At 48.1% G+C, this 21,425-nt stretch overlaps 2 protein-coding genes across 2 annotated transcripts in view; one reads left to right on the top strand and one right to left on the bottom strand.

Annotated features, from left to right (window-relative positions):
• Positions 1–365: 365 nt before the first annotated feature.
• Positions 366–1,689, top strand: gdnfa (glial cell derived neurotrophic factor a; the record flags this gene model as incomplete). Its single annotated transcript, XM_084486379.1, has 2 exons — positions 366–378; positions 1,094–1,689. The coding sequence occupies 2 exons, from the start codon at positions 366–368 to the stop codon at positions 1,687–1,689; spliced, it is 609 nt and encodes a 202-aa protein (XP_084342505.1).
• Positions 1,690–7,664: 5,975 nt separating this feature from the next.
• wdr70 (WD repeat domain 70) overlaps positions 7,665–21,425 on the bottom strand; it is a 43,031-nt gene continuing 29,270 nt past the window's right edge. The window contains exons 14-18 of the mRNA XM_084486159.1: positions 16,222–16,322; positions 15,610–15,689; positions 13,141–13,257; positions 10,542–10,704; positions 7,665–8,156 (exon numbers count right to left, since the gene is read on the bottom strand). Coding sequence (XP_084342285.1) covers positions 8,069–8,156; positions 10,542–10,704; positions 13,141–13,257; positions 15,610–15,689; positions 16,222–16,322 — 549 coding nt within the window. The 3' untranslated portion in view covers positions 7,665–8,068. The remainder of the gene's footprint in view (positions 8,157–10,541; positions 10,705–13,140; positions 13,258–15,609; positions 15,690–16,221; positions 16,323–21,425) is intronic.

The raw sequence follows: 21,425 nt of genomic DNA, 5'->3' as shown, positions 1-21,425 counted from the left end.
AGGATGTGAGTGATGGATGAAAGGGGGATGTTGATATTGTTTACAAAGAGATTGGATGATAAGTGTTCTGTCACTGGAACAACCCGTTCATCTGACAGGACAGAGTGGGAGGGGTCTAAATCAAAGGGGATGGGGGGGGGGTTGTTGTCTACACAGATTAGCCCAGGTTAATTTGATACACTAGTATCCATATATAGGTGACACTGCCAGAAGGAGGGCGGGCGAGAGAGAGAGAGAGAGAGAGAGAGAGAGAGAGAGAGAGAGAGAGAGAGAGAGAGAGAGAGAGAGAGGAGCAGGGTTACAGATACCTACACCTACCAGACACCATCACCTAAACTACTTGACACACTTTTGAAAAGGACTAGATGCATAAATACGGTAACACACACGCAGGCACTCAAACGTGCACGCACACATAAAAAATAGATCACGGCGGGCAATTGATTTGCATACAAGATTGCATTGCATGTGTGCATGAGGCATTGCATGCGAGCACACACGCACAGCGCACGCCACACACAAACACACTACGGCTCGGATGCCCTTTGGTATCCTAATCACTGTTTTCCTTTTAGTCCATTTAGTCATCTTTCATCAGTACTTTGTGACGCTGGCAGCGATGGTTGATTGGTGTGCCAGGCCGTCCGTTGAGCGTTGGAAGCGGCGGACCAGAAGGGGAATTAGGCAGTAATTGAATCAGAGTGTAATGCGGGAGGATCAAAGACACCAGTGGGTCCTTAACGTTCCCCTTGCACCAGAGGGCAGAGCGCTCAGGTTCAGGGTTCTCAGTCTGGAGAGCAGATTGACTCCCATCGGTCGGCTCAATGTTTTTATAAAAGCACCTCATTCTCCGATGTCTTTTGTACGATCAATCCAGTGGGGATCCAAAAAGGGAACAATTATTTAAGACCCCGTGGAGACATATGAATGACGGCCGTGGCTGACTCACCCCTTTAACAAACGGAGCTGGCGAGAGCGAGAGCTGGGACTTCCCGTACACTACTGTTGGTATTGGCTCCCTTTCATGATGTCATGTTTCGAAGTGTGTCATTGTTACTCAATCTCTCTCACCTCTTCCTCTGTCCTCTTCCAGATGACATCGCAGACCCCTACCCGGAGCAGTTCGATGACGTAATGGATTTTATCGAAGCCACCATCGGCCGACTCCGGAGGTCTTCCGAGACGGGCGCAGAGATGCGGGGGAGGAGGGAGCAGCAGGCGAGACAGAGGGGAGCAGCAAACACAGGAGGAGAAAGAGGAGGAGATGGCTATGGAGGAGAAAGAGGAGGTGGAGGAGGAGGAGGAGGAGGACACAGGGACAAGAGGAAGGGTCGCGGGCGCAAGGGTGGCAAGGGCGGCCGCTCGGAGAAGCCCAAGGACAGCATCGCTGTGACGACGCGCGGCTGCCTGCTGAAGGAGGTGCACCTCAACGTCACGGACCTGGGGCTGGGCTACCGCACCAAGGAGGAGCTCATCTTCCGCTACTGCAGCGGGCCGTGCGTGGAGGCGGAGACCAACTACGACAAGATCCTCAACAACCTCACGCACAACCGGAAGCTGGACAAGGACACGCCGTCGCGGACCTGCTGCCGGCCCGTCGCCTTCGACGACGACCTGTCCTTCCTGGACGACGACGTGGTGTACCACACGCTCAAGAAGCACTCGGCCCGGAGGTGCGCCTGCGTCTGAGAGGGGTGGGGGGTGGGGGGCGGGGTTAAAGGGCCGGCGTGCGGCGAGAGACTCGCATCACGAGGGACTCACATCACGAGAGACTCACATTACAAGGGACACACAACAGAGAGACTCACATCACGAGAGACTCACATCACGAGAGACTCACAACAGAGAGACTCACAACAGAGAGACTCACAACAGAGAGACTCACATCACGAGAGACTCACATCACGAGAGACTCACATCAAGAGAGACTCACATCAAGAGAGACTCACATCACGAGCCATCGCTGATGACAAAAGTCACTAGATGTCTCAAAACAGCTGCTATATCCAAAAAGAACCTTCGCCCACATGGCGATGCGCAAACGATATGCGAGCCGAGGAGAGAGGTGTCGCGCCGGCACGCCCGCTGAAGAGGAGAATCTCGGGTATGTCGTGGGTAAGCGTATACCAGAATGACATGACTTGCTTCATCTTGAACGATGACGTAGCAAGCCTGCATAAGAAGGGATTGTAGTGTTTCCTTTCAGAGCAGCGATGAAAATTTCGTGAAGGTGACCTAGCTAAAAAAAAAACATTTGTTTCTTGGTTTCAAACGGCAAGCCGACACATGCCGGGTATATCCGTTTGCAGATATATCTCTATTATATATACAGACTGTCCTTTCTTAACTGAAGGCAAGACTGAAGCGGAGGCTCTACTGTAAGGAAGTTGGCCGGTTTTCAGCGATGCCAGTATTTGCTTTGGGAACATTCGTTTTTTCCCAGGAACATCGATTTTTCATGTCTCGGGCTCCGAATTCTCTGGAGGCACGGGGACAGAGGAGAGTGACCCTGAGATTGACAGCAAGAAGTTGAACTTCAGTCCAATTCCCCTTCCATTGCAAAAACCTGGATGTAGACCCTTTTACAACCCCAGGACCAAGGGACGAGTATTTCCACACATTTCAAGTGAAGACATTTTTTTTTTCTTGGTGCAAAAAACACGTCTATGTAAAATCGGAAAAAAAACACATAAATGGAATATATGTAAGAGATGTATTTATTAATACGAAATTAACTTATTGATATTTATTGCAATCCATTGTATGAAAGAAATGTTTTTTTGTTTTGTTCAGTTTTCTTATTTATTTAAAACGGCTTTTGTTCTGTCCTTGATAGTGCCAAAGTGAAGCATATATTTAAGGGGGAGGGGGGGGGGGCAGCACAGAGGTACAGCCACGGCTCATCAAACTCAAACGCCACAGTAACGCACACTGTTCCAACCCGAGTTCACACGATTCCGCGATATCCTAAATAATCCACATCCGTTTGCCGATTCCAAGAACATTGTGGAATTATTCAGAGTAAGAGAGAGAGAGAGAGAGGGGGGAGAGCGAGGGACAGAGAGAGAGAGCAACGAAAGCATCGAAAGCTATGGACCAATATAACTTTTTTCAAATAGACTGTATCTTAGTTCTCGCTTTTTTTTACACCGTGTTGCAGAGGGATGGCAGATGTCGTGAGGATTTTTTTTTTTTTTTGACGGTTCACCTTGTCGTCCCTGACTGGGACCAGAATACCAGACTCCGGGGAGGGAGAGAGCCGTCGCCGGCTGGGAGCGATGAGTCACGCACTTCTCACGGCTTGCAGCCAAGAACCACCTCGCCAAACCGTCGCATGTCACATTCATCCGTTTACAAACCAACACGTAAATACAGCCATACCTCCCTCAGGGTTCGGTGAGAAAACAACTCCACAGCGACGACTACAGTCTTGATTGTCTTTATACCATCTCACCGATAGATAGCCAGGTTGTGAAGTTGAATCCGTGGTCAATAGTACAAAGGTTTTATCCACTGTGACAACATCAACATAAAACCTGCGATTGTGACACAGTGATCCTTTAGTGCGACGCATAGTTTAGTGACGATGTTCGAGAGAAAGAGAGAGAGAGTACCCCCACTGCTCCATTGTCCTCTGGTGAGCCAGGAGCAGAGCAGAAGCTGGCTGCTAGTGTCAGACTCCTGAACACATGTCCCTTGAACCCTCCAGACTCGGGCTCTGTGCCAGGTATCAGTCCAAGGCCTTGTAGTGGTTACCGGTTGTTTCCTGTTGTTTAGCTCTTTTCATCCTGGATCGCCTGTTTTCAGTGTGTCCCTCTGACAGACACTTCTTTTCTTCCTGATGTGGGAAGGGCAGTGTGGTGGTGGGTGGGTGGTGGGGTGGTATTGGGTGGGGATTTGAATTTGATCCTCCAGCATGAGGCTTAACAAACTTTACTCCCACTGGCGATGGCCACCTTAAGAGATTCTACGACCATTTATGGAAGATCTAGCCCACGGCCCCTCTTGAGGATAAACTGACGCCATTTTTTGTACTTTTGTTCCGAGCTGGGTGATTCTAGAGGGCAATGATCCCTCACAACCAATGTCATATAATCCTCTTTGATTGAAAACAACAACAAGTACATTCAGGATAAGAGGGTGAAAAAGACTCCAAAGTCAAAAGTGTGGACCTTGGGGCAGGTCTTCCATGTTGGTGTGGATTAAGGAACTGGGTTTCTGCCCACCCAATAGCAACCAGGCCAGCTTTACGCTGTAATCCCCCCCCCCACACACACACACACAATCACAGAACAAATCCACTGTATCAGGCTGAATGTAGGCCAAACACTACAGAGAAACCAACATACAAAAGAATTGCCACTAAAAAAGGATTCTTGCTTTTATCACAGCATACTTCATCAATTGGATCATCTCCCCCTGTAACAACTGATTCATGCGTAAGCCTTTCCAGATGACAATGTGCATTTACAGAGACTTCCCTCGCCACCCTCTGGACTAGAGAGAGCCTCACGAACCCCTATACCATCCTTAACAAAATGTGTGTGTGTGTGTGTGTGTGTGTGTGTACTATTTGTGACCACTGTCCCTCTCTCTCTCTCTCTCTCTGTCTCTGTCTGTCATTCGCTTCACTCTGTGCATTTCACATCCTCCCGTGTGTTGATTGCTCCTCCATTTTGTTGTTGGTTTGATTGCGAGGGTAAACACGCCCCGGCTGAGAGAGGCGAGAGACTTTAGCGTAAACATCAGAAGAGGAGGAGGAAAATAAAATGGGACGACTGCAACGTTTTCACTCTTGTTTTGTGTTTAGCACCTCAGCGGCAGACCTGTCATTATGTCGGACTATGTTTTGTGTTACTGAACCAAAGCTCAACAAACTTTATTTTTGTACTATATTCATTTTATAACTTTTTACAGAATTAAACTTGTTTATATTAAACACAAGTGTGTGTGTGTGTCTCTCTCTGCGTTCTCTGGCCTCATCACCAGCGGTTTAGCTAGATTTCTGAGGAGAGTCCCTTTCCAACTCGGCAAAGATGTTTACCAAAACCCAACCTTCCAACTTCAGAAAAAAAAGCAAACACAATGTGAATTGAGGTGATTTAAAAGAACTGCAATAATCGTTTCCAATGCATGTTCCCTTAAATGCGGTGGGGCTCTGTTGCGGATTCCTGAGCCCGGGCTCAGGGTCGTACAGTAAACAAAACGACCGGCGTAAAGCGAACGCTGAGCTGCAAAGCGAAGCGCCCGGGGCCAACGTTTAAATGGCTGCTGAGCAAAAACGGCAACAACAGGATGAGTCAGTGAGCGGGCTTCTTAACATAATGCCGTCAGTGTGTGTCTACAAGCCCTAGTTTTATGTTCCCAGTGACAGGGCCTACTTCTTCCCCACAGCCTGTCACACACATGACAGATCTATCAGTATTGCCCTCATTAAAACCACACGACCACACACATGCACACCACACATACGCAGGCTCAAAGTCACACGAAACAGATTACTCAAAAAAGGTAGAAAGTGATTAGAATTTAAAAAAAAACCCACTGGGGATCAAAACGTATTATGGAATTTGCCGGATCAAGCTGGCTTAGGTGAGGAGTATCGCTGTGGCGCTGCAAACAGCTGAACACACCCTTTCGCTTTCACTCACAAGGTGCGGGATAACAACAGGTTCCCGCACAGACTATGACATCACCTCATCGCAGCATTCCAGCATTCTAAGGTTGGCACAGACACACAGTGTGGCTGTAGCTGCTGACATCACCACCACCATCTCCACCCCCCACCGTGACGGGAAGATGCAGATGCAGGATTAGACGACAGAGTACTCTAAGCCCTGTGTGACATCACAACACCCCTTTCTGTTTTTGAGGGTGCTGCAGGCATTTCTTTTGCTTTCTAAAGCAAACCGTCCTCAGGGCAGAGAATCTGAGCAGCTAACGAAGTGCCTGGCCTGAAACTACTCTGTATCTGGACATTTTGAAGAGACAGGAACCCCACTTGTTGAGATGTTGAAGCAACAACCGGGAATTTGTGTAAACGTGCAATACCTACAGAGATGAGTCAGCCGGTAAACAACTGTGGTGACCTTTAGTCACATTTAGCTCGTTAGCTTAGTCAAGAACTAAGGAGGCCGAACGGCATGTTGATGGTGATACCAAAATAGAACAAATATTTGTATATTTGGTCTAAATCTATGAATACAATGTACTGAGTCATCTAGTCATCAAATTGGAGCACAGGTCATTTTTGTTGCTGATCAATTATTTTTAATTTAATAATTCATCTTTTTTTAAAGAGGGTCCTATTTAACCATAAGTGTGCAGTTAACGTTGAAATCGGTTCACTTGTGACATCACGAGATGAATCATTTTCCAAGTTGGTACATTCCACTTGGACGGTGTCTGAGGATATGATCTGTTATACATCTGGGTGGACACGCCCACTTGTGATGTCACAAGAGTACTTATTTTGAAATATATGACTTATTACTTTTATATTGATGCTATAAGGCAGAATTGTAGATTTTGTGTTTAATTAAGTATGGTAAACTAACAGGGCAATAAACCCCTTTGTAGTTCTCCATCAACTGGCTGTTAATCCAACCGTTAAAATGAGATCCTCTTCTCAGGCCTCAAATGATAACCCTCTCGGTTATATCCCATGTGCATGTTTTCTGGCTCTACCTAATTTGACCCTTTCTTCTTCTGGTGCTGCTTCTTCTTCTGCCTGAGTCATCACCCCTCAGCTCTTTCCAGACCTTCCCTCCTCCATGCCTCTCCTGCACTCATAAACACATTGCCAGATTACCATAGCTGTGATACTCGTACCACTCTACGTTCTCCGTTCCTGGTATTCCAGAAAATGCAAATACTTTTTACAAGCACCCATGAAGGGCGACGCACGAGACGGGTGCGAGCTGACAAACAAGTTGTACCGTTGTGTTATTGCAGAGCAGACCTCAGGTTTAACAAGGCGGCGGCCATGTTGTTGTGTTGCGTTACGTTACGTTGGTATGGCCAGAGGATAGATTCCACAAGCATTTACAATGAACACAAACAGTTTGTGTTATGGGATCTGTATGTTTTGGCTGCCTGTCCATGGAAATAACCGTGGATATTCTAGTCCAAAGTATTCAGAGGAAACCCAAAACCGCTGCAGAAATGACTGGAAGGATGTCACATATACAACATGACACATATAGAACGGATATTCCAATATATTATATTCCAAGGTAAAATGTAACTGCATTTTTCTACGAACAAATGTTGAAGGAAATAATCTGTAGGAACACGATCATAATGTGATTATTCACAAGCAGGTTTTGATAAATTACTTAAGTAGTCAAGTATGTACCTGGCTTTTTGTCTTATTTATTTTAAAGAGTTTTCAAACTAAATCCACTGAAAATGTCAATTTGGAAAATAATAATGTTGACATTTCCATTGCTTGCACTAAAGTGATGCACAATATGTATAGAATCGTTATGTATAGATTTAGAAAAAATTAAGTAATTGGGCAGCATAACCTTTTATGTTACGTTTAGTTATGCCTTACTGCAAAGGTTTCTGCATACATCCACATCTCAAAAACTGTAAAAACACATTCAGAGACCGCAAGATAAAAGGCACAACAAATCTATATTTATAAAAAGATGATTTTAATTTGGAACAACCAACCTGTTAATGCTGTAGAAACATTCGGGCCTCTTTACATCAAGTCTAACATTCAATTAGCCAACACATTGAGCAGTATCCCATACACTGCCCATAAAAGTCGAATGCTCACAGACCACAAAATCTGGACTCCATTAAAGAGGCATCAGCAAATTCCGGGGGGGGCAGAGACAATAAAAAATAGGAAAATATTTCAGTAATTCAAAAATTAGATCAAAACAAGATCTTGCGCTCGACGCATAGGATCCAACGAAAAAACGCCCGACGGAAAATGCTTTGCGTTCAATTAACGGAGCCCAGGTCAAAAAGACGGGACGCACAGGCATATAAAAACACAATACAAAGATGGCCGACGACCAGGGCGGTAAAAGATGTGTGTCCAGCGTGTGTTTCAGATCTTGCGTTTCTTCCACTCGGGCTCCTTGTCGGCCTCCTCGTCCTCCTCCGAGTCCTCGTGGAACAGGGTCTCTGGCTGGGTCCTAAACAGGCACATTTGTAACACACGGTTATGCTTTATGATCTGTTTGTATGAACTTGGCTGTTGTACAATATACATGGTGGCGAGTGCGTACGGGTTCACTCTGGATCAGCGGAACATAATATATGGAGACAGGCAGGGTGGGGGTGGTGGGGGTGAGGAGGGGGGTGGGGGGGGGACACAGACCATGAGAGACACAAAGGGGAAACCAGGCTCTGTTGTTTTTCCCTTGGATGGAAACCAATAATAGAGAGGGGGTGGGGGGGGGGAAATCGAATGCTAAGCAGGGAGTAGAACCTACCGCTTATTTATGGGAGCGCTATGGATGGAACAGTCGATGGCTGGACCTGGGGGCCCAGACCGTTGGAGGACAGCAGCACACGATGCTCTGCCTCGAGCGCCTCGCTGACCGTTTAAAAATATCCATAAACAATTTATAGAACGCACGACATGGAAGTGTCTTTACGATTAAGTGTGCGTGTGTGTGTGTGTGTATATGTGTGTGCGTGTATATGTGTGTGTGATAGGTGTGTGTGATATATGTGTGTGATAGGCGTGTGTGTGTGATAGGTGTGCGTGCATATGCGTGTGTGTGCGTGTGTGCGTGCACACGGCGATCAGGGCGGTCGTGCGCCAGAGGGGAAAAAAACAATTAACCCCGGAGCAACGAAAAAAAAAAAGGGGGCAGCGTCCCCACGAGCAGACAGGGAGGGCTGAGCGGTGCGTGCCGGGGCAGCGCCGAGCACCACAGCGGCCGTCATTAGTGTCAACGGCCCCATTAGCGCCGCTAATGACCGCCTTCAGGCCGCTTGGAGCCAGAGCATCCAGGTCTATACGCTTAACATGGGAACCCAGAATGCAACCCGGTTCTTGTCCCGCACACCGCGGGGGCGGGTCTCCGCACGCAATCGGAGCGGAGAGTCCAGAGACGGGTCGGGACGATTGTTCTCCCGAGGGGGAAGAGAGGTACGTCCACCGCTCACCCTAAAGGGTTGGCGGTCTTTTCGTTGTTGGGATGTCTGAAGTGATGGACAACACTTTGTTAAGTTTGTGAAAACGTTTGTTAAATTGTTTTCTTAGAAAAGGCTGGTAGTTAGGGATATGGGATATATGGGAAGAATGATGTGATGATTTTCATGGGGGATCCTGCACGGTAGCGATCAATATCACGATATGCTCACGAGATCTACAGGTGTCTGAGTCATCAACCATAAACCCTTACAAGACACAAGAAGAAGATAGTTTTCATCGACAGGATCCATAAAAACGACATTCCTCTTTTCTACTTTTTACTCAGAAGCAGCGATCAGCATAAACTAAAGCCACAGTAAATCATATTCAATAACCGCCTTCAAGAGAAAACATATGTTTATGTTCAGATACCCTCAGCCGAAAAAAAAAAAAAAAGAAGAAAAAAGAACCTCTTTGATTTGAATATTTGCGGTTGCTGGTGTCTGTACTCCAGCCAGGGTCTGTATCTACATCGCCTGATTGTTTTAGGGTTTAGGCCTCGTGCGGTCATAAATCAGGGCATCCTATGTGTAAACGGCTGCACAGTAGCAGATACATCAACCCCGGGAAAAAATGTGACCTTTTTATTTCAGGTCAGGTCCGTACACGGCGAGACGACGCCGCCACACCTGCAGATGAAAGAGGTTGCCCCGGGCAACAGGCGCAGCCCTATTGTACGAGGACGCTCCCGTTTTGGGAGCTGCGTTCACACTCGAACCGCCAGAGGTTTGGAGTTTTGATGCACCACTGCCAATGCACCGCTGAATCTCTTCTGAATGTGTGTACAGTACGTCGTTCACACCACACACGCACACGACCAGGAACACACATGCACGCCCGTCGTAGGGAATGAAGACGTTGAAGATAAGTTGCAGAATGAAAGGAGTCTCATGGTTTGAGTGCTCGATTCCCTGTGCTCAAGGTCCTGGGGTTCAATTCCCCCATCGTAGCAGACTAACCCTCTAGGCATCCTTGCACCTCTAACCCACCTAGCTGCACCTTAACGACGGCTGCAAAGGTACTGGGTTTGATGCCCCATGTCCGCAGTCTGTACCCCCGCCCGCACCCTTGAGCAAGACGCCTAACTGCTTCCTCGATGGAATCGATCTGATCTCCCTGGGAGTCACTTTGGATGAAGCCTCAGCTAAATGACCAAGACAACATCATTAGCATTAGCGTTAGCCTTAGCGTTCGATCCCCCATGTCAGCAGTCTGTACCCCGCAAGCACCCTTGAGAAAGACCCCTAATTGCTTCGTTGATGGAACCTATCTGTGCTTCTTGTGAGTCACTATGGATGAAGCCTCAGCTAAATGACCAAGACAACAGCGTTAGCGTTAGCATTAGCGTTAGCGTAGCAGTGTGAGGGAGCCCTACTTTGAGTAGGCCGGGGCCACCCAGTAGGGGTTCTCGGAGGCCTCCTTGGCGTGTCTGAGGATGGCCTCTCGCGGGTTGCTGTCGTCCGTCTTGTCCAGGGCGATGTTCTTCACGATGAAGGAGGACAGTGTGCCCCCGTGGGCCGCCACGCGACCCCCGCGACCTGAGAGAGAGAGGACCACCGGGTTAGAGCCAGGCACCGGTGTGGCAGGGCAGACACACACACACACACACATCCATACGGAAGCACTCACACACACAAAAATTAAACAAACATATCAATGCACACATACATACAATCACACACAAAACAAACGAACACACAAAACAAAACACATGTATCAAGGTGCACACACACACACACACACACACACACACACACACAAACACACACATAAACAAATACGTAGCAAAGTCAACCGAGACGCGAGGAGACGAGACGTTTGGGTAAACATGTAGGAACCCCAGGCTATACATGTATGACATATGATATCCGTTGCACTGCAGGCTGTTATGAAGCTGTTTGATTGCACAAAGACCCATGTACCTTGTGTCATTCTTAGCAGGGTGTGACTGGAACATAGTTTAAATTCATATACTAGTGTGTCCTATACAACGTTGTAAATGATGCAAATGTTAACTGGGGTAAATTGTAATCAAAAAATAGTTTGATTACGCAAATCTCTAGCTGTACAAAGTCAAACTTCTTAAAAGGAAGTGTTTCAAAAGATCGTGTCTGAACCATTGACACAAGGTCTATTAGACATCTTTGTACATCTTACACATACTTCTTGGTTATGGTATAGTTCAATGTAAGGACATGGAACTTTCAATGCAATTCTGAATGTACATATTGATATTTTGTGAACCCAGGTAAATATATATAAGCGTAGTCAAAAGGCACATTTACATTGAAGTAACCATTTCTGGACTTTCGCATGCATTGTGACGAAGTACGCTATGCAAACTAACACGTGCCTGTTAGGGGTGGGAATTGGCAAAAATGTAACGATTCGATAGTATTGCGATATTTGGGCCATGATTCAATATTATTTCAATTTTGCGATACAGCAAGTATTGCGATTCAATTCTGTGATATATTGCGATTCATGTTTCCCATATTATTCAAAGGCATTACAAAAAATGAGGAAAATAAGACTGATCAACTCACTTCAAATGTCACATTTAATTCTGTGAACAACATTATCTTCTACACATTAACTGAAGTGCAAAAACTTTGTCCTTGATCATTCAGTACACAGGACCATAGTAAGAGACCTCTCACATGAGCCCCCAGCACATAACTTAAAATTTTTTAATTACAAGAGAGTAACATAATGCAGACATACTAGAGTAACATAAACCTGAGAATAATCATATAAATAAGAGTAACTTAGAGCTTCAATCAAATTCAGAAAAATAAACAAAAATGTGTACTGCTAGAGTCCAGTCCTGTTGGCTGCAAGGTCATCGACCAAAATGTTAAATTCATTTGGGAATATTGGCTTTTTTTTTTTTCAATATTGCAATACTTTGCACTACTCTATCAATATAATTGCGTGCGCAAAAAATTGCGATACTGAACAAAATCGATTTTTTTCCCCCACCACTAGTGCCTGTTAATATAATAATGATATTTTAGATGATCATAAAACTTTAGACAGGTATGTTCTTAGTTGAATATGCATCATTAACTATGAATTTAATATTTTTTCCTTGCATTTGTACGACTGCAACATCTATATATAAATATGGCATATTTCAAAAAGAGCCAGCCAGATGGGATTTACCGTCCTGTGACATCTCAGTTTAATGCTGACCTTGACCGTGTGTGAGTGTATGTGTGCATGCGTGCCTGTCTGCATAGGAGTACAGAACTAATGTACCAGTGAGGTACAGGATTTTCTAATAACGGGACAGCCTGTCGTGGTTTGTTACGCTTATACCCCAGCTACCAACTGACTTATACCCCAGCTACCAACTGACTTATACCCCAGCTACCAACTGACTTATACCACAGCTACCAACTGACTTATACCACAGTTACCAACTGACTTATACCACAGATAGCAACTGACTTATACCACAGATACCAACCGACTTATACCACAGTTACCAACAGTGATTCACTATTAGTTACTTTCATCTAAAATGATGCTTTTTATCGACATAATCACATTAATCTTCGGTGGTGCATTGTCAAGGAAACATCTGGGTGATAGTTGTATTTGACCGTTGATTTCAATGTTGTATTTGTTCAATGTTGGAACTGTTCAGGCAGAGGAGTCTGATCCTTGAGAAAAAATGCACACTCTTGGAACACTACTGACCCATCAGAATCAAGTCGTGAACAACGCTGTGGTATATGTACATTAACCCATCAGGGATTTTCAAAACCCCTAGCCACAGAAAATTGTATGATCCACATACCATTCATACGGCTAATGCTAACAGACATGCTAACAGATGGACAGGCTGTGGGCAGCTGGTCTCACTCCGACGACTAAAGAACCCTAAAGACTTTGTGTAAAATGACCGTCCGCTGCCAGCGGCTAATAAGGCGCGGTGGCTCTGAGTGGGGTAGGGGCCCGGGGGTTACCTGGTCCGGACACCGGGGGCTCGGGCTTGTTGGACTTCATGGGGTCCAGGCGGTCCTTCTCCAGCTGCTTCCTGGTGCTGCGCTGCCGGGCCTCGCGGAACATGGGCAGGGCGTGGGCTGGAGAGAGAGAGAGAGAGAGAGAGAGAGAGAGAGAGAGAGAGAGAGAGAGAGAGAGAGAGAGAGAGAGAGAGAGAGAGAGAGAGAGAGAGAGAGAGATTTAGAGACTGATATTCACACGAAAAACCCCAGCTATCACACAGGATTACATAACGTGAGCCATCCAGATGGATGCGAGGGGGACCTTTGGGTTGCGTTCCACCGTGTCCTTCGCATGAAGCTAAAGCCAAAATCGTCGGACGCAGGCGAAATCACAACACGGACAAGCATGCGGTGTGAGTGTGAGGTGCACGCATGGCCCGCCTGATCTCCCCCCCGAGTGTGTGTACTTAGCGTTGTTCTGCTGTAGTGGACACCAAGCGGGCTCATTACAATCCCCTGGCTGACAGAGTCACACACTTTACGCCGCTACTCTTTACACTTTGCTGAGCACCACCACAATAAAAGCCCCCGGCCTGAGTGAGTGAGTGAGTGAGTGAGTGAATGAGGGGAATGAGGGCATGACAATGAGTGCCCTAAAATGTGTGTGTGTGTCCATCTGTGTGTGTGTGTGTGTAAAAGGAGAGAGTAGACAAATTTGTGCCTGTGCGTGTATTAGTGTGTGTGTGTGCGTGCGGGTTTCCATCTGTGTGTGTGCGTCCATATAAGTGTGTGTGAGTGTTTGTGTCCATTTGAGTGTGAGTGTGTGTGTGTGTGTGTGTGTGTGCGTCCATCTGTGTGTGTGTGTGTGTGTGTGTGTGTGTGTGTGTGTGTGTGTGTGTGTGTGTGTGTGTGTGTGTGCGTGTGTGCGTCAATCTGTGTGTGCGGTGCATGTGTATCTGTGTGTGGGTCCATGTGTGTTTGTGAGTGTGGGTGTGTGCGTTTCAGTGTCAACGCTTAGGTGCACGTTCTCCATGCTCGCTGGGGGTTACAAAGAGACACTTCAGCGAGAGGGGTCTCTGGATGGAGTGATTTTCCATCCAGCGCGCCGCGCCGCTAATTCCCGCGCCGCCGCGCTACATTAAGCAAACGGGGCGACCGCTAACAGATTCCCTCGCGTCTCTCAGCGGGCCGCCACTCACTTCCTGTCCCCCCCCCCCCCCCCCCCTTCGCCGATTTTCCAGCCGCCGGGGCACCGAGTGCGTCACACTCCACACCTCGCTGGCGTGCTGTGAGATGCTATCAAAGGGCCGCGTACGGACAGGTACGTGCACATCCTTCCCCCTCCACCCCCCCCCACCCAAACAATAAGTGGTAGATGGGACCAACCGCCAATCAGGAGGTCCAAGTGCTACTGGCAGCTGTTCAGTTACCATAGGTTCATTACCTAGGCCCCAGGTGTGTGCATGTGTGAGTGTGAGTGTGAGCGTGAGTGTGCGTGCGTGCGTGTGTGTGTGTCCGTGTGTTCGTGTGTGTGTGTCCACGTGAGGAGCAGCAGGACAGGTGGATGTCCGTTGTGTGGTCCACTCGTGGTGGACACATGCTGTCCGTTCCGTCCGCCCATTACCCCACCTGACCCCGTCGCCCCTCCCGTCGCCCCCCCGCACACCATCAGCTAATGGCCCTGAATCCTGCCTCTCGAAGCGCCACAGATGAGGGAGACACAAAAGTGTGTGTGCATATGAATAACTGTTGTGTGTGCGAACAAGTGAATAATTGCATGAAGGAGGGATTGCATGAGTTACAGGGAGATCATGGAGAAGACACACAGAGACACAGAGAGAGAGACACAGAGAGAGAGACGGACAGACAGACAGAGAGAGCGACAGAGAGAGCGACAGAGACCGAGACAGTGACATAGACAGAGACACACTCAGAGACAAAGACAGAGAGAAGGATGGAAGCGATGGAGCGAGAGCTTAAGAGAGGCTGTGACATTGGGTGATGAGGTGATGAGAGGAGGTGATGTGCCCGGGGCCCTACGCCACACCACAAATGCCCGGGTTCCCTTGATTAGAATCACTGGGATTTAGAGAGAGAGAGAGTGCCGTTCGCCACCAGACAGGCGCGCAGCTAAAAGCGGACCCCAACACCGCGGCCGTCCTTGAGGAAGCCACTTATCCTAAATTGCTCCTGTAATTGTCCCCGGCCTTAAACGGGGGTGGAGGCGGAGCGCCTCACACACACACACACACAGCAGGCGCGGAGAGAGAGAGGGGGATCAGATGCTGATCTTGTAGGTGGAGGAAGAGGCTGACGGCTACATGAACCATCACTACTGTGGGGCAAGGGGCTCGCAGCGTGACAGGGATGTGTGTGTGTGTGTGTGCGTGTGTGCGTGCGTGCTTGCATGCGGTTGTTTGTTTGTTTATGTATGCGTGCGGTGCGTGCATGCGCACGTTAGCGTGTATGTACAAGCGAACGGAAACCTACGTGTGATGATGTAATCCTGCGTGAGTGTTTCTGCGTGTCTCTCCTTCCGCTGGCTCTTCACCACACACAGCTTAGCGCCCCTGGAACGGAAATCATCCATTTAAACATCCCCCTGTGCATGTGACCCATACATGGAAAAACACTGAACACACAAGAGGTCACCGTGACATTGACACAACAAGAGGTGACCATGACATTGAGACAACAAGAGGTGAGCACGACATTGACACAACAACAGGTGACATTGACAAAACAACAGGTGACATTGACACAACAAGAGGTGAACACGACATTGACACAACAAGAGGTGAACACGACACTGACACAACAAGAGGTGACATTAAAAAACACAAGACGAGACCATTGCTGCGTTCCGATATCCATACTTCCATGAGTACACTTAAAAGTAGTACACTAACCGCACTCACTAAGTGCGCAGATTTTCATTTTCCCTACGTTCCCCTCAAACTAAGTATAGTAAGTACGGGAAGTATGGATATCAAAACACAGCACATGACATTGAAAAAAACAAGAGGTGACCGTGACATTGACACAACAAGAGGTGACCACGACAATGACAGACAGCCCATCTGGGATGGGGGCGGGACCTACCTGTGGCTCTTGAGCGGGTCGTAGTACACTTTGGCCAGCCCGTTGGCGGTGCCCACCATGATCTGGTTCAGCTTGGGATGCCACAGGCAGCGGACTACGCTCTGTGGAGTGAGGGGGGGGGGGGGGGGGGGGGGAGGGGAGGAATCACATGCGAAACACAGTTGGTTGTGGCTCAGAGACATCCCGCATCCTCCCCGTCTGGCAGGACCTCATCTGGGCTCCAGCTGTGGTACCATGGTACAGCAGAACCCCAGGAGGGAGAGAGGGAGAGAGAGGGCGCAGAGCCTGGGCCCAGGCCTGGGCCTGGAAACCCACCGCTCAGAGGGTGCAGATTTACGCCTTGTTTACCGTTTTGTTCCGGGTGTTCTACCCAAGAGAAGTGCGTTTGAGTGAGCTTTCAGAAGGGGATTTTTAATGTGTTTAACTACAGTATCTACACGGGTGTGGATTTGAAACCTGTACAGACACTTTTTAGCAGAATGCTGTCGTCCAGACCGGATGTTTTAGCTCAGGTTGGGTTACTACTTGGGTGCTGGAGTTTGTGTTCTCTGTTGGGCAATGATACGCTTACATATCCCCGCCTTTCGGCGACACGATTGGTAAAACAAACCAGACGTGATAAAGAATTAAACGCCCTGTAGCCAGATTAGAGCTTGTCAGCAATCAGACATTTGATCAAGAACCTTTGTGGAACTAGGTAGTCCACTAGGTAGTCTCCCTATGAGCCTGGAGCCAAGGTAGTGCCCAGATCACGGTCTGCAGATTGTGGGTAATTTAGCTTGGGTCCATCCTGGCACCGTTTCAGCCCTTTTCCCAAACACAGTGCTCTTGAAGGACAGTGGTAACTAAACGATGTGTGCCTAACAACCATTGAGGCTGTGTTTAATAGGTGACTTAATAGCTTGTGCAGGTCCAACGCACCGGCAGCACTGCAGGCGCGTGACCCAGGTGGATGAGGTACCGCCTGGAGATCACTGGTGTGTGTGAGTGTGTGTGTGTGTTGCTACACCGTCTGCTCCAGTTGACTATATTTGGTGGTTTAAGATGTGGACTGGATCCCCTGTCTGTCTGTCTCTGTCTGGAGAGGGCGTGTGTGTGTGTGTGTGTGTGTGTGTGTGTGTGTGTGTGTGTGTGTGTGTGTGTGTGTGTGTGTGTGTGTGTGTGTGTGTGTGTGTGTGTGTGTGTGTGTGTGAGTGATGATGGCCCACCGCCAAAAGGCGACAGCGACCATATTCATCCAGAGTCAGATCCGTGTGTCCCTGAGTGTGTGTGCGCGTGTATGCGTGCCCCCCCCCCCCCACTCTGATAAAAACCTCCTGTAGATGCGTTGATCCTTACAATACAGCCCCAGCTGCACTTCACATGTTTCCACGTGCATTCCAGAATGTACAACAGCCATGTTCCTCCGAGCCAACATACAGGCTTACTGCGGCCTGCTCACGACATGCCTTCCACAACAACGTCCAGCAGGAATGTCTCTACACGGACTCCGACATGCCCCGGGACAGACAGCCCTGGGCAGAGGTTGCCGCAGAAATAAAACACAATGCGGTACAATGTAGAACGCCGTCGCCGCCAGCCATACAGGGTCTTACTGTAGTCGATCGGTTCACATGGAATGCAAAAAAGGACACGGTGCCTACTGCCTGGGCCTGGGAAAGCTGGGGTTGTGACTCAGGCCCGTGGAGCAGGGAGGGCTTGCATGGCATGCGTCCATACAGTCTAAATGTAGACATCTGCTTCCCGATCGCACTCGGGGCTCTCTGTAGCCCTTTCTCTGCACGGCAAAGAGGTGGGAGTGAGAGGAGCGGACAGGCGCGGCGTCCGCCGTCACACACGTGAGAGTGTGGCAGTGCCACCCTACCATGAGACTGAGAGAGGGAGTGAGTGATCGAGAGAGATGGAGCAAGTGAGTGACTGAGAGACCGAAAGCGAGAGAGAGAGAGAGAGCGAGCGAGAGACAGAGAGAGAGCGAGAGAGAGAAGGAGAGCGAGAGAGAGCAAGTGAGAGAGAGCAAGTGAGTGACTGAGAGACCGAGAGAGAGACAGAGCAGGTGAGTGACTGAGAGACCGAGAGAGAGAAACAGAGAGAGAGACAGAGACAGACAGAGCAAGTGATTGAGTGTGTGACAGAGAAATATAGAGAGACAGAGAGAGAGAGAGAGCAAGTGAGTAAGGGAGAGCCAGAGACAGAGAGACAGACAGTGACCAAGACAGAGACAGAGAAGGAGAGAAACGGAGAGGGAGAGAGACAGAGAGAGAGAAAGTGAGTGAGAGACAGACATACAGTGTATAGAGAGAGAGACAGAGAGAGAGAGAATCAGGCCATGCATGAGGTGGCGGGGGCAGGGTATGTGGATGTGGGGGTGGGTGGTTAAAGACCACGGCCGGGACATCCAGATTCTGTGACAGGGTCTGCGTCTAAAGCTGCTTAACGCCCAGCTGTTCAGCTTCCCATCCAGTTCCCAGTGTAAGGAGCCTCCATCACTCACTGTGTATAACACACACACACATGAATAGACGTCATTCATATGCAGCTTCACACAAACACACACACACGTTTGTATGTACTGTACATATATATGCACACACACACACACACACACACACACACATGCTCGCTCTGGACTAGACAGATGAGGGTTAATCTGTCCTACACATCACGTGGCAGTCTTAATTGATGATTTAGCAAGATGCAGAAACCGATATAAACAGCATGGCTTATTTTAGCTAATCCCCACAATATATGTATATGTGGCTATGAAGTCCTTCAACCAAAAATGTGTGGCTGTATTCTTTAAATGTCACAAAGAAGTGCCTTTCGTGGAAATGTAAACATACTACATCAGGGTAGATCATAGATAGATCGTAGATCATAAAATATGATGATCATATCAGTATATTTTAAAAGTACAGATGCAGTTGCCTGAGCCAGAAGTTTATAGCCTGTGAAATATTTATTAAAATATGTGTAATGTGTAGATTTAGTACGAATACTAATGCTTTAACTATTCTAACAAAGACCCAAGCACCTGTGTGCGAGTCAGAGTCAGAGTGAGAGTGTGAGTGTGTGTGTTTTTCTGGCTGCGCCTGCCTGTCTATGCGTGTTTCACACCATTTTCTATTCTGCCTGTTGCCGAGTGGCACCGACAGTGAATGGGTAAGGTGCAACAAACAGTCTGTGTTCCCAAAGCTACCCGTCACCTTTTATCATGGTGCAGGGAACAGGCAGGAGCGGCGACCAGGAATCCTGTTCTACGGAGAGCGAGTGCGCACTCACTCAAAAAAGCCCAGTGGACTCACTGTACCGGAACTGTGTCCCTGCTCCGGGGCGGAGGAAACCCCTTGGCAAGACCGGGGGAGAGACCGACACAACGTCAGTGGAAAAAACCGCCAAAATCAAGATCAAGCTGATCAAAATCAAGATCAAGCTGATCTTGATTGGCAATTCAATTCAGAAAACCACAAAACTAACAAAACAAGCTTGTCAACGGGCTGCCGAGGCTGCAGCAGAAAGGCGGGTGGGTGGGGGGCAGGCGTGTGGGTGGGGAAGAGGCTCTGGAACAGAGGATTCCACCCCCATCTGGGTCCCCAGAGCGCTGCGCAGCACACGGCCCAATCCAGGGCCCAATCCGGGGCCAGGGGCCTGCCATCCAGATATTCAGAGTACCGTGTTTACACTGTACAAAAGCCCTGTTTAAGTTTCCACTCCGCAAAATAACAGCACAGCACATCACGGCACGGAGAGAGAGAGAGAGGGAGAGAGGGAGAGAGAGAGTGAGAGCGAGAGAGAGAGTTGATTAGTCTGGGCATTCGGTAGTCGCCCCCCGTTGACCTCGAAGCATCACTCAAAGCCGGCGGCATTTAAAAACCACACAAAACCAGAAGAGAGTAAATAAAAGCCAGTTCTCAACGCCGATTGTCCTAATATGTACGCCGGTTATGAAACCGAGGTTGAGTTATGCAACGTTCGCCAAGGCCACAACTCTCCCTCTCTCCCTCTCTCTCTCTCACAGCTGTGTTCCTTGGGTAGCCACTAGTGAGTTTGGACTAATGTGTTTTGTGTTGACAGCGAGGCTACGCAGGCCAAGTAGATGCAGTAGGGGAGAAAGAATGCTAGTCTGTAGCACCTTAGCTACAGGCTGTCCGAAGCGAAACATCCATTGTACGGGGTGTAATTAATACAAACCCATCTTCTCTGAAAGTGTTATTTTTTTCTTTCGGAGCTAGGAGCTAGTAGGCAATGGCGAGATTCTCCCTAAAACAGGAGAAGCTTAGCATCAGCCGGCCACAAAGAGGGGCAGGGGTTCTGACAGATTCCCACAGCATCAGTGCTCAGTGCGGTTGAAAAGACCCGCCGTTCCAGTGAGAGAAGAACTGACTTACACAAAACAAGGGGTTACCAGGAATGGCTGTCTAAACGCCACGAAGTGGGGACGTTGAACGTGTTAGCGGGGACGTTTAACGTGTTAGCGTGAACCGGTAGGATTCAACTAGAGCTGACACCAGTGGTTTTCATCTGCCAAAAACATCACGTCGCACTCGACACCAAAAAAAAAGATCTGTCAATATCGTTCGCCAACGCTGAACAAAGAACCGATTGCGCAGATTTAGCTGGAACGCACTCCTGCACACACACCTCATTTATTCATATGATATTTATTTATATATATATATATATATATATATTATACGATGGACTCCCAAGGAAACCAGTTAGATTCTGTGTTGTATTCATTTCAATAATAAATTGTCTTTCAACACCAAGGCAACCAGTGACGGTGGTAAACGCTTGCAATTGGCAGCCATGATGATAGAAAAGAAGATTTTCTGGCTCAATGTTGACAGATCAATTCATTCCCTTAACTCTCAAAAGTCAGTGATAGGACGTGAGCATCGGGTCTGAGTGCCTCCAGCAGCAGCAGCAGCAGCCAGAGCAGGCAGGAAATCTAATAAATATGAGCCAACCAGAGACAGAATCAACCCATTGGCCCGAGGGGAGAAAACAAAGCAAGGAATACCTTCAGGGGTTACGCCAAGCCTCTGGGAATTCATTTTCTAACTCAATACAGAGAAATGACAACGATCCATTTCAAATGCACAAGCGGACATCCTGCTTAGGTCAGCATGAGTCTCACCTGGGCCCTGCCCCATGTGAAATGACAGGATGGGGGGGGGAGGTGAGATAAGCAGAGAAACAGACAC

The sequence above is a fragment of the Micromesistius poutassou genome, assembly GCF_964030765.1.
Source record: "Micromesistius poutassou genome assembly, chromosome: 22".
NCBI lineage: Eukaryota > Metazoa > Chordata > Actinopteri > Gadiformes > Gadidae > Micromesistius > Micromesistius poutassou.
Note: the sequence above shows the minus strand (reverse complement) of the source record. Positions and strands in the feature narration are given on the sequence as shown.